Source organism: Chaetura pelagica, unplaced genomic scaffold (assembly GCF_000747805.2).
Source record: "Chaetura pelagica isolate M959 unplaced genomic scaffold, ChaPel_1.0 scaffold79, whole genome shotgun sequence".
Lineage (NCBI taxonomy): Eukaryota > Metazoa > Chordata > Aves > Apodiformes > Apodidae > Chaetura > Chaetura pelagica.
This window is the reverse complement of record NW_009969339.1, coordinates 2,523,796-2,541,557: the sequence shown is the minus strand read 5'-3', so window position 1 is coordinate 2,541,557 and position 17,762 is coordinate 2,523,796. Positions and strand designations below refer to the sequence as shown.

At 45.7% G+C, this 17,762-nt stretch overlaps 1 protein-coding gene across 1 annotated transcript in view; it reads left to right on the top strand.

Annotated features, from left to right (window-relative positions):
• BTBD11 (BTB (POZ) domain containing 11) overlaps positions 1-17,762 on the top strand; it is a 78,645-nt gene that overhangs the window by 15,157 nt on the left and 45,726 nt on the right. Inside the window, exons 3-4 of the mRNA XM_010005851.1 lie at positions 545-749; positions 12,498-12,650. Of these exons, the coding sequence (XP_010004153.1) occupies positions 545-749; positions 12,498-12,650 (358 nt within the window). The remainder of the gene's footprint in view (positions 1-544; positions 750-12,497; positions 12,651-17,762) is intronic.

The window sequence follows — 17,762 nt, the reverse complement described above, 5'->3', positions numbered from 1 at the left end:
CCCCCCCACCATTTTTTTTCACCCATTTATCCCTGTGCATACTCCTGCAGTGCTCTGTGTGTTACCTGACTGCCTCCATTCTCATTGCAAGGGGCTGTGTTACCCTACCACTCTCTTCCCAGGAGGATACAAGCTTTTGATGCCACCCTGCATCATCTTCACTAGTCATTTTTCAGCCTACGGGGTTTTGGCAGCCTCCAAGGGCTTCCTGTAGGTCACTGTGATGCCAGCCCTGGCTTACTGGCTTTTCTGATGGTGCTGAGATGGGCCAGACTGATGCGGCCTACAAACCATATTTGCAGAAATCTCTCACTCAGGCTTTTAAGGGGCTTGTCTGCAGACCAGTTACGTCATTCCAAGCTGTGTAAACCACCAGGCAAAGTCTGACCTGGCAATGTGAGAAGTCCGCAGAATCCTGTCCTAGCCTTCCTGTTTGTGTATGTGAGGTTGAATGGAAGCAGCCTGGCATGCCATTTGGTTTGAAAACTTTGGAGAGAGACAGTCAAAAAGCCTGGCATTCACCCAGCTTTTGGTTTTTTTCCAGGTGACCTGGTATCTCGAGCAATGCACCACCTCCAGCCCCTCAATGCCAAGCAGCACGGGAACGGGACACCGATGCACCAGAAGCAAGGATCCTTCTACTGGGAGCCAGAGGCTCTGTACACCCTCTGCTACTTCATGCACTGTCCACAGATGGAGTGGGAAAACCCCAACGTGGAGCCGTCAAAAGTCACGCTGCAGACGGAGAGGTAAGAGCCACTGCATGGTGCTTAATGTCGTGGTGAAGACGTTTTGTTAATAAATCAGCCTGGCTGGCTAATTACTAATTACAGCTTGAGCATGAGAGGCTGCAGAGCAGTCTGGTTTGGTTTAGGATCACCTCTTGAAATCAGTTTGTCTCCGTGAAGTGCTGTGTGGCTGACCCAATATATATCAAAAGTGACACCCAGTGGCTACATACAGCAAATTGGTTCCAGATGTGCACTCAGGAGAGATTTCCTTTTCCGTTCGTTGTTGCTCAGCTATTCCGTGTTTTGGAAAAGAAAATGAGAACTTCTATTTCTGGCCTAGCAGGTTTGGGTTTAAATGTGTTTTTTCTACACTTTAATAGGGCTTGACAGCTGTGATTGGGGAAGTGGAAAATGAATAGAGTAGTGTGTGGAAAGGAAAGGTCTTTAAAGATGCTGAGCTCCAGCCGTGCTGAGTGTGAGTACTCGGGCACGGGAATAACCTCAGGGCTGCCCTTGCCAGGGACAAGGCAGGCTCTGGCTGTGCTGCTGTTGCCCCTGCTCTAGGGGTGGCCAGGGCAAGGGAGGCATGCTTGAGGTGCCGTCCTGACTCTGGGTCTGCCACAAGATGAGGAGATGCCACTGGAGCGTATTGCAACCCCACAGACAGGGTGACGAAATGCCTGTAGGCAGAGTGCCCAGCACAGGGCAACTCTGCACTCAGGCACTGCAGAAAGCAACTGAAGCAACTTGCTGGCCAAGATAATAAATCTGTCTCCTGTCAAAAGCCCAGAAAACCCTCTAGCAACACCAGCCTCCACTTGTGTGCTGAGGCAGGCTGTGCTCATCCCCCGTTGCTGTGCTTCTCACCCAGTCTTAAACCAGGCTTCCCCAGTATAGAGGCACGAGGAGCGGCTGGTGCTTGAAAAGTGCAAGGTATTCATTTTTTAGGGTGGATATCACGGTGGTGTAAATGCAAACTGCTTCTGCAGTTCTGCTTCACACTTAAATCCCAACCTATCCATCACGCTCTACGCGTGAGCCAAACTCTGATCTGCACGTGTGCCCCAATAGCCATGCACATGGGGCAGGATTCTTGTTTCATTGTGAGCTCTGCATCTCAAAAGCAGCATTTGAGAATCTCATCGCATGTGTAATCGTAAGTGGTGTACAATGTGATATCTTCATTGAGATACTTTTCTATCGATTCACAGAAAAGCATATGAGATGGAACTCTGGCATTAATGATGTTACTGGGAATTTTGCCATTTGCCTTTGGATGGCATTTTGCTTCTTTTCAAGTTTGGGTTGCTCCGTGACCATGGTTTTTGCTTTTTGCTCTATTGTTTCCAAAGTATGAAAAAAAAACCAACACAACAACAAAAATAAAAATCAGAAGGGAAATTACAAGAATGCAGAATTTTCTCATATTTCTAAATTTTTTTTATTTCGTTATTTGTCCTCCAGCCTTGGTTTTGTGGAAGGCCTAACTCATGTCCAAGAGTGGTTAGTAAGCAGAAAAAATAACCAGAATTAGAAATACCCTCACCTGATCTATAGTCCCCATCTGTAGCAGTAATGCCACTTGGAACCAGTGAGACTATAATGATGAATAAGGCTGAGGCTCTGGTTTTGTAAGGTTTCTGCAGACTTTCCCTGTGGTAAAGGAAAAGTGCAGGAATACTTGAAAAAATCACTTCTAGCATTTGCTTTAATAGGTTTTCCTTTCTCTGAGGTCACCCCAATACATGTTCTCTTCATTAGAGCACTTGAAACACTGACTATTTTAAAGCAATTGTTCTCCTTTGCTTTATTTTGAATACTCTGGCAAGACGACTGCCCTTGGCAGGCCGGGGTAACGACTGCGGTGTGTGGTTAGGGCCAGAGCAAGTACTCGGTGTTATTGCCAAGAGCTTGTGGTCACTTTTGGCAGGAGCAGATCCTCCTCCTGTTGCCTAATCAAACATGCATTAGGACTTGGTGCTGGAGTGGGAGCCATGGAGGGTTAGGCCTAAGCTCAGATATTTCCATAGGGTTGGGCATCACCTGGAGCTGGACACAACCATCCTGTGCTGCCCCAAGAAGACATTGTTGAAGCTGACTTCTCCTCAATGCTCTGAGGAGCCTTCTTACCTATTTTCCATCCTTTTTTTTTTTTCTTCTTTTTTTTTTGAAAGGGCAAGCATGCTTTGTGGTCCATGACTTATTTCTGGTGGTTTTGGTTTCCACAGTGGGGTTTTGTGCATTGGAAGGAGATGGGTCTGTTGAACATGACATTTTTGTATCCATATCTACATGCCGCACTCCCTCTCTTCTCCAGCTGCAGCAATTGCTTTTATGTTGAAAGAAGCCCAGAAGGCAGCAAGGAAGTCTTAAGTGTCTTTCCCCATCCTTGGCTGCTCTGTGTCCCTGCTGGTGCAGAGAAGCCAGGACTGTGTGGATCTGGCCATAGGCAGTATTTCCATGAAATGGGGGTTGTCCTTGCTCTCATGAAACCAACCTGGCTACTGGCTTGGCCTCCTCCCTGATTGTATGTACCTAGGGTGGAGAGGTTTGCAGGATGTGGCCATAGAGCTTCCCTGGCACTTGCAGGGCTTGATGGTCCCGTGAGGGCAGCTCCCAGCCTTCCCACCTATCTCCAGCTCACCTGGATTTCAGGTCTGAACTGCATTGAATTGGGGAGCCGCAAAAGCTCTGCATGTCCCTCTGCAGAGGTTGGATGCAGGAGGGAAGCCCATACAGTGGTGGTCCTGCTCAGCTTTGCACTTCCCAGCACAGAAAGCAATACCTTCCTCGCAGTCTTGGGGGATGTGTAAAACAGGATGTTTACCTTTGAATAAATCCAGTGCTTCATTTCTAGGGAGTATTTTCTAGGGAGCATTTTTCTGTGTTTACTCTTCATGGAGGTGAAGAAACGAGAATGCAGGGTGTTTTTAGTAGTGTTTGTCTTTACATAAAATAGAAGGGAAAAGTGATTATACAGCAATGGGGGCTGGGGGTGGGGGGGCGCAGTGCTGCTTTTGTGGGAAGGGGAGGAAGTGGAAAGTGCCCAGGATTGCTCAGAAAACTTCCCTGCTTCCTAAATGCCAACACACCCAACTATAAGATGGATGTGTGACCCACTGCCACCCTAAATTAATATCCTTCTTCCAATCTGGTCCTTTTGGAAGAAACCCTCTGATTTTTTGACTGTGTTGTTGGCACCGACACAAGCCAGTCCTCCTGAAGTGGGTTATCTAATGGTCCCAGCTACCATGTAGATGACTTATTGTTGGCAGGCGTGGAGGTACAGGAGGGGGTTTGGCCCTGTTTGTCCAAAGTAGACAGCTGTTTTTGGCAGGCATATGAAGTTAGGGAGCGGGGGTGGACCTGTTTGTGGGGTCCTCCTTCCCTAATACACCCATTCAGGCCATGACAGAGACATTTGTCTTGTGCTGGGTGTTGCCTGCAGAAGCAGGGCTCTCCTGGTGCCTCCATCTGTGGGTGACTGTGGATTATTTAGATTTGTTCATTCTTTTGCTTTCCCAAGAATTGGAAAAAAAAAAAAAAATTAAAAAAAAAAAAAAAGGAATTATAGATGAGGCCACAGTTGCCAAGATTTCTTTATTCCTTGTTGCTTCTGGTTTAATAAAAGGATCTGTCCCATGGTTGTGTTTAGCTTCTCAGCCTCTATAACACTTCCAAAATTATTGCAAGTAATTTCTGAAGCACCGGAAAGCGCAGGCTCTATAGTTGCAGATTTGTGTGATGGTCTTTCCTTTAAGTGGTTCCTTACCCACTTTTATCCACAGCTGCATTGACAAAGTCCTCATTACTTCCTAACTCTCTATGTTCCCCATTAACAACTTATTGAGAAGCGGCAGCTCAGCCAGTCCAGCACTACCCACTCATTCTGCTTACAGGCAGCAAAGTTCCTTCTCCAGCACTTCCTCTGTTGCTCTGACTTTGAGGAGCATTATCTGCCTGTGCCGCCTGGCAGCTTTTAGCTTTTCCCCTCAAGTGTTAATTGAGTTGATGGATATGTGTCTGGTTTTAACCTTCTTTTCACTTCCTTTCACTGCTTTTTCCTGCATGTGGAGCAATCCCTTATGAAAATCCCAGGGGCTATTGCCTGCCTTGTAGACATGTGGACGGACACACAAAAAGGTACATGTCCCCCACACGTGCACACACATGCAAATTGTAGTCTGTAGTTGTTTGTGATTAATGGGGAGGGTTGGGTTGTCATCTGAATTTTGTTTCATGCTTTGGGTAGCTATTAATGTACCTGACTAATTAATGTGATGCAGACTGCTTAATGAAAGGAGTGTTCCACTGCTAAGTTGAACTCTTTCAAAGCACCTTCCTAACTGGAACTGCTGTGTCCGTAGTACAGATTACTAGAAGATAACTAGGAAAAAGAAGATAACTAGGAAAATGTGTACCTGATTTAAATTATCATGTGGTACAAACTCCATGGGTAGAGCAGTCTCCAGCAAAGACCAGAAGAGAGTGGAGGGAATTATGGGGAATGCTGATGAAGAACTGCTAAAGTGCTAGCACTGGCAATGTGGAAGTCCTGCTATGAAACCCTAAAGAACCTTGCAACATACATTTGAAGAAGGGATTACACGCGCTAGTATGGCATAGCCCCGTATAACCCTACATATTTTTATTCACTATTTAATTGAAAACTTCATGTGGTAAAACCATGCACTTGCTGAACTCAAAGTTAACTCCAGGGTTGATTTTACTGGCAACCACTGAAGAGAAATCCCAAATCCATCCTTACATAATTCCTCTAGATTTGCATCCTAAATATCAAACTTTCCACTTCCAAAAAATCCCTTCAGAAACCGCACAGTCAGCTGCCTACAGAGTGTGAGGTTGCAGTATTCATAGCTCAGCTGTCAGACAACACATCCTTGCTGGGCTGGGGCCATATTCTATGTCTAATTTATCAAGCCAGGCTTAAGTTGTCCATGGGACAGCTATAGGATTTTTTTTTTAAATAGAGAAATTGCGTGCAGCACTGCAAGAACAGTGCATTACCCAGGGGGTTCTGCACCGTGCTCCCAACACTGGCGTCTCTCCAGGGATTTACGCCACAGCCGGTCCTGTCAAATCTGATGTCAAAACTGCCTGTGAAATATTTCCCCATTGTGGTTGCTGGCCAAGTCGTCACTTTGACTTGGTTGCATTTCAAGTCTCAGCTGTCAGTGTGGTAGCAGAAGCGGTATCAGGGGTAGCGCGTTCAAACGCTGGATGCGAGTACAAAAACCATGGCTTGTGGATACCCTTGTGCAGAGTCTGGAGCGCTGATGTCCTGTTATATGAAAGCCTGAGGGTCAATCCTCCCTCTGCCTAGGAGGTCACACTGAGGCTCCTGTGAGAGCATGGAGCCTTCAGCCTGAACAAAATACAGGACTGGCTTTTTCAGAAGCTGGTTGTTTGGAGCGCCCTTAGCTGGGCTTCTGGTGGGTGAAGAGCTGCCTAGTGTGGAATATGTGCGTGGACTCATATGGTGCATCAGTGGTGCTGCTGGGTCTGTGGGTCCCAGTGTGGCTGGCAGCCTTCTGAAGGCTTCATAATTTTCTCAGGATGAAGACTAGTAGCTTACAGTGTAAACACAAAATATGAGTTGTATTGCCTTTAAGTCCATCTGAAATGTATACTAAACACTGGGAGAAACATGCTTTTCTGTTTTCCAATTACACTAAAAATGGACTTGCACTGCATATATGATTTCATTATATGTTCTAAATGAAAAGCCTCAGAACCGAGAATGATTTTCAGTTCATACTCTGGGATTTTGTTTAAAAACCACCCATGAGAACATAAACACAAAACCAAACAAATGAAAATACTTTTTCTTAATGTTGAAGTTGCTGACTCATATCTGCAAGCAGAAACATCTCCCTACCTTTCTTGAGATAGGCTTTTCCTTGCAGAAGGACAGCCTTCTGCTTCTCAGAAGCAGTGTTTAAAATTGCAAAAGTCATCAGTAGAGCAGTTACCTACATGGAGCACTTCAGTTGCTATTGCCACGTAACTTTGCAGTCACCACTCCTTGGCTGGAGTGGATGAAGAAACTCAGTACCTACCACAACAGCATCCTCAGTAGCTCAAGGTTCCTGCAAACAGAAATAATCCAAAGCTATTGCAATAATTGAACCACACAGAAAGCATTAAAGTTAAAGCAAGGTCAGGGCTATACAGTTATGCACTCTTCACAGCTGGTGAAATTGAGGGAGGGACAGCTGGAGGCAGCTGTGGGAGTTCACATCCCAGTGGGATTAACCCTTGGGAACTTCTCCGTTCCCATCCTGATGCAGACCGTCGTGCCAGTCGTCTCCATAGCGGTTGATTTTAATACTTGCAGTGAGTGTCTGTGTGTGGTGGGGCAAGGGCTCAGAATCCAAAGCAGAACACTGTGAAGGGCCCCTGGAGATAGAGAAGGTGCTGTGCTGCGCTCAAAGTGACAGTTTTTTCTTTGAGCACTGTGATTATTTGGGGAAATATCTCGTGCATGCTTGTTGAGCTCCTGTCCCTGGAGTGTGCTGCAGGCTGTGCTGTGAATGAGGGCCTGGTGGCTTGTCTGGGGCTTGAGAGCAACGGTGGAGGAGGACTGAGCCTGGGTGAGGAGCATTCAAAGGTGATAAGGGCGCTATCAGGAAGGTGGTTTCAGTCTGTGTTCCAGAAAAGAAATAGGCAAGAATCCCAGATTTGGGGTTCTCATTGCCTGTCAAAAAGGATTTAGGAGTCATAGCTGGAGGGGAGCTCAGGACACTCCAGTAGTGGCAACTGGAAGGAGAGAGTGAGGCAGGACGCCACTTTCCTGGCAGAGGGGTCCCACCAAAAAGCTGGATTATTCTCTGCAAAGGAAAAGAAGAGCTGCTTACCCTGCTGGGAAGTCAAGAACTGAGTGGTTGGGTGTGGCAGCCCTGCTTTTGAAGGACTGTGCAGCAGTGTGGACCATGAAGTCACGATGGACAGCAAGGACAGTGCACCTGGCAAAGGTGGTAGGGACAGGGAGAAAAAGGGGTGAGGGTTTGTTTGAAGTCAGGATTTGTAGAAGTGCTGGCCCTGGTGCTTTCCAACTCCAGCATCGCTGCACACAGTCATCAAAAAGGAGCTTTATTGGTCTGCTCACAGACCCATGCAAAAATAATGCAGCATCCTACTGAATTTTACAGTGCACATTTCTCATGCTCTTCCATCTGATGATTACTCCTGTTTATATACAGGTAAACTGCCACAGATAACAACAGCAACAACAACAGTAATAATAGTAATGAAAAAGCCTGAGGTATTGCATATGCATGAACAGACTTTTAATATCTCCTGTGCTAGGAAGACAAGGAGGGAGATGGTGGGCAGCTCAGGGCTGCTGTGTGCATCTTGTGAGGGATGCGGATTTTAGGCAAAAGGTGACACAACTGGAGCAGGTTATACCTTAGATTTAGATCCCCTTCCATAACATTTGCTTTCCTGATGAGCCATTTTGTAATTCTAATTGCCCCAGAGACATCAGCCCTGCATAAAAAATCATAGGTTTGACATCCGATCGGGTGCAGACGGGTTGTTGTCCCTGCTTGGGAGAGAAGAGGTGTGGGTGGGTGCTGGTAGGGAGCTGCCAGATCTGAGGGTGATGTAGAGAAGGACGTGTGATATCTGGGCAGGAGAGGAAGGCAAGGAAGGCAAGTGGTCACTCGTCGTGGGAGGGTATTGACTGCTTTTTGTCTGCAGATGTCTGCAAGGCACAGGAGTTTGCAAGTCCCAGAGCCATCCCAAAATAGCTGTGATAGGGGCATGGGGCAGCCAGAGGAAAAGAGGAGGGATGTTGTGTGGAGGGAGGAACTGGTGATGTGAGGCTCTGATAATTCCTTTTTCTGTTTAAAAAGGGACCCAGAGAGGGCAAACTCCAAGAGGAGCCAGCTATCCTCTTGCCAAGTACCAGGGGACAGAAGAGTCCAACCATTTGGAATCTGCTTGTTGTTGTCCTCCCCCATCCCTCCCCCACCTCCCAGCTCTTTTGCATGGAACGGGGATTGCTCTGTGCAGAGACTTCTCCCTTCATTCCCTATCTGGCACGTTTTTCCTCTTCAATGACAGTTCAAGGAACTACAAGCCTGTGCTGAAATCTATCCTTTATTTGAGACTATACCTAAGCTCATACTTTGAACTGCAGTGAATTAAAGAGGACAGGAGCATGTGTTTCAGGTTAAGCCCAGGTACAGATTTGGGCTGGAGGAGATCAGAGTGCTCGCTGACCTTGCACCCCTGTAAGGTGCCTCTGCAGCCATCGAGCTGCTCCTGATGTTCCACATCATTCAGGCAGAGTCAAGCCCAGCACGTTCCTGCTGTGTTTAGATTAATTTAATTAAGGTGTGTGCTCCCAAAACATGAAACTAGGTGACTTTCCTGCTATGTGTCTGCTCTGGAACACAAAGTACCAAGCTCTCCTCATTGTTACTTGTCTTTGTACAGCAGAGACAAATCAATTAATACAATTATTTGATGCCTAAGCCTTTTTTGTGTGGTATCATTTGAAAAGTGAAATATGTCTTGCTGATTTCACATTGTCTTGTGGGTTGTCACCTCCCTGTAACTTTGTGTTCCTCTTTCTCCTTTGGCACATAAACAGCATGGAAAAAAAAATAAAATCCCCTTAAAGTGGTCCATGGACTCTTGGAGGGTATTTTTAACCTATTGCACTCAACCATATTTGGTTTTCTTCTCAAAACATAAATTCCCTGGTGTGCTTGGATATGCAGTGATGGCTTGTTTTTTTTTTACCTTGGGAAAAGGAATGGAATATATTGTGAGTGAACTCCAGATTCTTGTGTATGGAGCAAAAAGAGAAAACAGAGAGGAAAAAATAGAGAAAATTCCCCTGCTTCCACAAAACACCAGTTCTCTTCTCTTTGGGGATTTATTACACCAAATAGCCACATTCATTTTGAGATCTCTGTTGAAGTTTGAAAGACCAGGAGAGAAAAAAAAAAAAAAAGCAATTTTGTATTGCTGTTATAAAAGTTGCTGTAAATAACTTTATTTGCTCTGCTCATTACTGTGGTGAGGCAGATTTTGTGCGGGGTGAGTTTCTGACCTGGGCAAGAGGAAGAGAAAGCATGAAACCCTGAGTTCCCAGTTCAACCACAGCCTTCTGTTTTTCTTTTGGCCCAGCAGATAGGAAGACTCTGTGCAAGCCTATCTTAATTTATCTGATCCAGGCTGCATTCGCTCATGCAAATCCATAACCTAGAATTGAGTTTTCCTTTAATTGTTTTCCTCTCAGCAGATTTAGTGGGTTACTAAATGCGTTTTTACACTTCCAGTGTAATCTGCAGCTCCCTTTCTGCTGTTGGCTCAGCAAGTGATGAAAACAACTGCCACCAGTCACTTGTCCCCAGCTACTTCACACTGTGAGAAGGTCCCTTCTGTGCTGAGGACACATGCCATAGGTGACCTGGGAAGCAGGTCACTTCCCAGGAGCAGATACACCCCTTCTGCTCCCCTCTCCCTCCTCTGACTGCCATCACCATCACAAGAAATGAGCTGGGTTATAGAAATTATTTCTTGGGAGCTCTGGGAGAAGATGTACCGTCTTTATCCATCTCCTCATGTGGCTGCAGCAGGTCCAGGGAGAGCAAAAGGCCTTGGAAACAAATGCAGCCTGGTCTTAAGGTGACAGTGATGTGTTTGAATAGAATAATGATGTAAGTGGCAAGTCTGCCAAAGATGTCAGATTTGAAAAAGGTTTTCCATTTAAGCAGCTATGAGATTTGGGAACCCAGCATCGTGGGCAAAGTTAGTGGCCTCAGGGCTTCTCTGTCCTTCGGCACTTTTGAAATGTATCATCTTTCCTTAAGGATATTAATATCAGAGCTATTTAAAGTTAAGTCTTCAAAAGAGAAATAAATAGAATAAAGAACTATAAATAGGAAAAGGATATTCCAGAATCAACATCCTCTTAAGTAATTTTTCTCAGGGTAGATCCTTCTGGGGTAAAATTACATATTTAAAATGTAAAGTATTTCCCTACTGGGCACCTAATTCAGACTTTTTTCTTCCCCTCCGAGAAAAGGGACCACATAAGGGAAGGCAAATAAAGGAAACAGTATCAAATGAAAAGGAGGAACAGAAGTGAAGGAAGTAGAAGTAGGGGATGATGCTGCACTAAAAGGAATCTTTCCAGTATTACGATGATATACTGAGCTAATAACAGAGGGAATATGAGAATATACAGATAAAGAAGAGGGGAAGGGGAGCCACATGGAAAATAAGACAAAAGAAAAAGGTTCAGAAGAAGGAGGCAAGAGCAGGTTAATTCCAGACGTTCCTTGAGAACAGTAGTAATTTCAAGTTTCATTTCGTTTTCATTTTGTTTTAATATTGTAGCAATCTCTGTTAACATCCCTTGGCCGTGGCATCTATTTCGTAGTGTGGATGAAACAGTGTAGTTGTCAAGTAACTCTTTTAACAGGTGTGTTATTTTTTAATGATTTTGCAATTTTTAGAATTTTAAAGTCTTTTTTAATGAAGAGGAATTTTTCTACCCTTCCTCATCCCTTTCCCACACAGACTTTGTCTCCTGTTTACAGCTGCAGAAGGGACAAACATTTTGGACACCCCAGCTAGGAGATGAAGTGGATATAAAAGCCTTTTGGGGATGGGAGGGCAGTTGCTGCAGCCCGTGTTGCTCTGGGGATTTTGTCCATCTTGACCTAACAGGCAGCAACTTTCCAAGATGTTCAGCTGCAGTTATTTTTCTTTTAACCCCAAACTAGGATGTCAAGCTATGGTTCTCAGTTAAGGCTTGGCATTTTTTCTCTTGGTCCCTACAGAATTTTTAGAGAAGGTGAAGGCAAGGTGTGTGCTGTGTGCTTCACATACAACGTGGGCAGCTCCCACTAGGACATAGGGCTATCGAGGTCTTGAGGAGTGAAGGACTGTGTCTCCAGTAGTGTACATGATTTGCTGAAGTGAGGGCTGTGGCCCAAAGTCCCACCACCCACATTGGGGGTTGGTTTTGTATATTGCGCAAGTGGCAGAACTGCTGGTACCCAAAGGTGTGGCAGATTGATACAAGCAATAGTAGGCATAAAAATGAAATGAAGGAATCTGGTTTTTGATGCTACTCACAGATAACCCCCAGAATATAGCAGGATCAGCTGTAAAGGTCCTCACTTTCAGCAGTGAGCTCACAGTCTGCATTGCATTGGCAGGAGATGCTGGAGACTTCCTTGGGCATCACCTCTCCATCCCTGACATCTCAGGGTGGAGACACCCCCTCTCTCTGCCCTGGTTTTTCTCCTGTTGCTGTTGCAAAGTATCTGGAGAGGGTACCCAGCCCGCTGTGTCAACCAGAGCAGGATGTGGTCCTGTGCCAAACTCCTGCCCTCTTTTTGGGATACTCTGTGCAAAGGGGTGGGGGAAGGTGGGGGGGAAGGAGGGAGGACTTGCCAGGTGGGTGCACTGACCTCACAGGAGCCCCATAAGTGAGCATGGCTTGTAAATCTCACTCTTCAAATAATCCTGCTCCAGAAACAGGGTGAGACATCTTGATGTAGACCTGCTTGAAATTTGCTGAGCCAGTGTGCCCTCCTGTGCTTTCGTTTTGCTGCTTTCTCTCTCTCTCTGTATCCGTATTCTGGCACATATATACACATGCACACAACCCCACATACACCCCTCCCTGCCCTCCATCTCTCTCTCTCTCTGTGGATACCTGTTTATTGTGATGCAAGTGCACTGTATAGCAGTCATGTCTGTCTGCTTCCCCAGGCCGTTCATCGTGCTGCCTCCCCTGATGGAGTGGATTCGGGTTGCCGTGGCACACGCGGGGCACCGGCGCAGTTTCTCAGTGGACAGCGATGACGTGCGGCAGGCGGCCAGGCTCCTGCTGCCGGGGGTTGACTGCGAGCCTCGACAGCTGAAGTAAGTCCTCCACCACAACAAAAGATCGGGGCTGCTGTGTGGTGTCTTTCTCTTTCCTAGCGACAGCCAGCAGGCAGGCAGAGGGCTCTGAGGCTGCCTGGCGAGGTGCGTGGATGCACGGGCTCGTGCTGCGTGCGTCGCTCCATCGGCTCCCGGTGTTTCCTCACATCCGTGGATGAGCTGGTTGCATGGTAATGGGGGCCTGAACATCTGGATCGAGCCCACAGTCTGCTCACAGGATGGGTGGTTTTCTTCTCTGACTGTTAGGTTCTGCTTGCAAATGAGGGGCTGAAATCTTCTGCTAATTGCCTGCTTGGTGTTGCTTTGCTATAAAATACCGAAATGTAATTGGCAGGGCTGCAGGTATTTTTAAGGGCTGTGCTTTCAGGATGAATGCTTAAAGGGCACATTTGAACTTATAGGGAAGACTATCTCTTGCAGTAAAATGGTATTTTTCATGCTCATGTTGGTTTAAATTAGTTGTAAATGTCAGCCTAGATAATTAGACTTTTTCATGTATCAGATGTGACCTTTTGGTTTTCTAATGAAGTCTTAAAGTATTTATTGCCAGGATATGTTTTTAGTGTCTGTTTTGCCTTATTATGTACAGGTATAAAAACATGTTTTAGGGCTTTTTTGGAGTCAAGTATATGTTTGGGTTTGATTTTCATATGAAAAAGCATTCTGAATCTGCCACAGTAGAAATTACTTACTGCTGTTGCTTAACAAATTTGGACAGAAAATCCAATTTTCAGCAGTCTGCCTTTACATACAGCACTAGATGCATTCTTTCTTGCACCACAGAAAGCAGAGGGGTGATCTACATGATTAGCTGTGACAACCTGCATCAGAGCAGCTGCTTTCTGTTGACTCTGGCCTTGCCATGCTCTTTCACCAAAGAGTATAATACTTTGGGATCCGCACAGGCTTTTTAGAGTTGCAGCTATTCAACGTTTAACTGAAGAAATATATTGAATTTCAAAAATGAAATGTTGAGTGTTTCAGATTCCAAATCTTGACTGTAATTGCTTCCCTTTGGTGTGACCATCTCGGCCCTCATCTCCAGAAGTGCAGCATTCTGAGTCCCTGCTGAAATGGTAGAATTTATAGGTACTACACAGTTTATGAAGACCTAGGACTTGGTTTTGAACAAGTACAATTAATTTAATACCTCTTCCAGTATATAGGTAGGGTTACAAATAAGGCTCTAATGTTTCTACTCTACATCCTCTGTCTTAAAAAATAAGGTAGATACAGTTAAATATCTGTGCATTAAGAGAACTACAATATACCATTCTTAAAGTTCTCGTTTGTTTCTGTGTTGTAATGCCATCAACTGCTAGACAATTTTTCAGGAGTTTCAAAATTATTTGAAGTTGGGGAGAGTTGTATTATGCCACAGAAGAATTTATTCATTATAAGGACCAAATCAGCACTTGATTAAAGTTGCTGTCAAGAATTCATTTCAGAAAGAAGTGATTGCTCTTGTCATGCTTATCTTGCAAGTGGGAATGAGCCTGAAGAGCACAACCTGGGATTAATCAGGTGGGAGTGAAAGGATAAATAATTCCAGAGACAAATCCTGGATTTTAGCGAGACCAGACTTTGCCGTGTGTGCTTATGTGTCTGCAGGGGCCCGATTCACTCACTGATGTCCCAAAATTACAGTCTCACTCTACTGTGCTGGCAGAGGTCTGCAAATGAGTGTCTGTGTACTCTGGGCTTTATTTGAAGGTCTCTGTCAGTGTAGTGCAGCAGGTTCTTTTTGTCACTGCGAAACAGGTCCTGTCTGTCTGTAATCCTGAGATCAAAAGAAGGACCAAGCTCTTCTGAAGATCAACATGAGGCATCAGGATGTTAATTTGAAACCTTGCAGCTTGTAATTTTTTATTTGTATTCAGTGCAGACCCTGAGCACTTCTCATTTCCACTAACCCCAGTTCCAACCTTTCATGTCTTCCCATTAGGGAGGGTTTCCAACTATCAACTACTTGGCAAGGATCAATTCCATAAATGCAAACACTGGGAGAGGGGAGAAAATGCAACAACTTTGTAGGAGATGGCTTTTCAAATAAGCTGTGTGATGGATGACAGCTGGAGGATTTTCAATGCAGTTAGCTTGATATATTTTCTGACTTTTATAGAAATAACCTAAAAAGTAGAACCTTGAAACTATCTGAATTTCTAGACTTTTCTTAGCAGTCTTCTTTAGTCCCTAAAATACAGAGACCTGAACCCAGAAGTTCCTGTGGTCCCATGTGATACTGCATCATTCCACATCATTGATTCACAACCTGCCATTGCAAATGCATAAAGCAAAATCATATTCCATGCTGGAAAAAAATGCATACAGGGAGAGAGGGGAAAGAGAGACTGGCAGCATCTCAAAGGCTATGGACTTCAAGATCAGTTCAGATAAAAAACAAATGGTCTGTTCTTATCTGAACTACATCATGGAAGTCTCCCAGCAGATCCCTGTGACACTTCCCAGCACAAGTGCATACTCCAGCAGTGAGGTTCCAAATATGTGGTGTTGTAAATCATCTCTGCTTTCTTCCTGCCTTCCATTCCAATAATTATCTTTCTACCCTCTTCTGATCCTTTTTAAAAAACCCTTTGTCTTTATTTCCTGCAATGTTTTAAACTCCTGAAAGAGGAGCTGCTCTTTCTCTGGATAGAGGAATGAGGGAAGCTGGAATCAGGTAGGAGTTGCCTGTCTCCCTCATAATCTCTCTTTCATTTTACAGCAGCAGATGTGCCAGAAAGTTTCTTCCCTCTCCCCAGCCTTGGGAGATGAGCAGATAGAAATGTTCCCCTTTGCCCGGTAGTGGCAGCTTTAAATAGAGCAGTTGTCTCCACCTTTTGCAGGGAGGTGGGTTTCACAGATGGATTGACTGCTGGATGCATTACAGATAGCTGAGACTGAATCCCACGTTGTGTCCAAAATACTCTTCATCATAGTGGGAGACCAGATTTCAGGTAGCCTAACATGCCACCTGAAGCAGCTGGATGTAGTCAACAGAGAACTGTGTGCACAGTAGTTCTCTGCTGGCTTAAATCTTGTGAAGGTGGTTGCTCTGCTTCCTGCTCTTGACTTTTTATGAATTCATCAGGGATGAAGGTAAGTTGTTGGCAGAAGGGGGCAGGGTGGTAGGAACTGTGTTGACCTGCCTTTCTGCTGCAATAAGGTAGCATCACTTCTCAGTCCACACTGGGTCTGGTTAGCTGCAAACAGATGCCTGGTTTTGGCTGCTCCTCATCATCACAGGGGTACCTTTCCCCTTCCTTCACCTAAAACCAAAAAGCCCTTTGCATGTCTTCCCTTCCTTCATGCTGTGGGACATTTCCTTAAAACAGCAAGTCCCAATCTGTTGGACAGGTGGTGGGGAAAATTGCTAATGGATGACTACATCTGGGGACTGGAGACTGATGGCAGAGAAACAGAGTGAGGGAGGAGCTTCCTGTATTGCTCAGCACAAAGGCTGCTGTGCTTTTTATCAGGGTCATTCATTCTGGTTGCAGTATATCATGGCAGCCCTGGAGGATGTAAAGATGCTGCAACAAACTGACCTGAGAGAGGTGGTAACATCATGTAGGGGACTGTTGGTCACTTCTGGACCTGACTGGATAAAGGGCTGTTTTTGGCCAGTCAGAAGTTAAAAGAAGGGTATAGTCTGAGGGGTGAGAGTGTGTGTGTGCATGTTCATTCTGATATCCAGAAGCAGCAAAAATTGAAGAAAAATACATAATCTCAGAGGTGGGAGTACAACCCCCTCTACGAAATTCCCGTGTTGTTTTAACTATTTTCTTCTGCCCTCAATATTCCCTCAGACCTCTTTGTTTTCAACTCATGCCCCATCTTGTTCTTGTGGGAAAGCTTCTTTTCCTGGATGCTTCTGTGCCTGGCAAGCAGCCCCCTCACCTTTGAGAAGGGCTTTGGGTTCTGCTGAAGAAAATCAGTTGGGCAGTATCTTAAGTCCTGGTACTTCCAGTTAAGCAGGAAGAGGCATTTCAGGAGATTCCAGCTTCCACTGTCCAAGGGTGGGGCTCTGGCTTCTTAACCCTGAACATCCTAATGAACATCTGTCCCTCAGCTTGGCTGGGGAAGGAATGACCTGTGGGGTTGCTGACCTAGCCCACCTCAAGGGACACCTTCCTGGTGTCTGAATGAGGAGGAAGGCTGAAAGTATCCCTATGGCACCAAGATCCTCCAAAAGCATTGCCCATGAGGCTGGGCATTTCTCTGCGGCCATGGGGTGTTTTGAAGCCATCTGACACTTGTTGGTCCCTTGTGTCCTTGGCAAGCAGGCTGCAAAACTCCTGGGATTTGAAGAAGGAGAAGAGTTTAGTTCTCTTGAGGAGTGGTTTCTTACCCATAGAGGAAAAGGCTTGTGCCTTTCTCTTGTACTGTGGAGAAACAAGATTGCTTCTTGTGGCATTCATTACTGTCCACCTTGGCCACACACTTGAGGCAGGTGCCACATGGTAGCAGGAGGAGCCCAGGACAATTTTGTAGAGAGGTTTGAAGTCCTTTTTGGCAGCTGTACCCAAAGGGCAGCAATGGGAGATGACATTTTTACTGTCAGGTTCCTCACAGGTGGAATCTCACAGGGGTCTGTCTTCATCTTGCCCAGTCCTGTGTTAACATACAACCCTTGGAGACCCTTGGGCTCCAGTATCACCAGGGAGCCCATGAGAAGCATCACAGTCCCTTGTGTGCAGTTCCTGGTTGTTTTGTGGATGCTGGAGGAGAAAGCTAGGCAGCAGGGTTTGCACACTGACCCTGCTGGTGTTGTCAGAGCTCCCACTTTTGCTCCAGTCTGATGTGGTTGGAGGTGGCAGCATCACTGCCAGGGAGGAAGCAGAGCTGGTGAGAGCAGAAGCCAATACAACAGATGGAGAGCCATGATAACTTGATCCCCTCCAATTGCTTGCTCATAGACTTCATCAGCATTTCTGAATTCCCTGTGGGGAGCTCAGCGGTAAATATCCCTTTTCTGTCTGGCTGTGAGTCTGGGTCCTGTCTTTGCTTCTGACCACAGCAATGCACTGTCTTCTCTGTCCTCTCCTCTCTCCTCTCCTCTCCTCTCCTCTCCTCTCCTCTCTCCTCTCC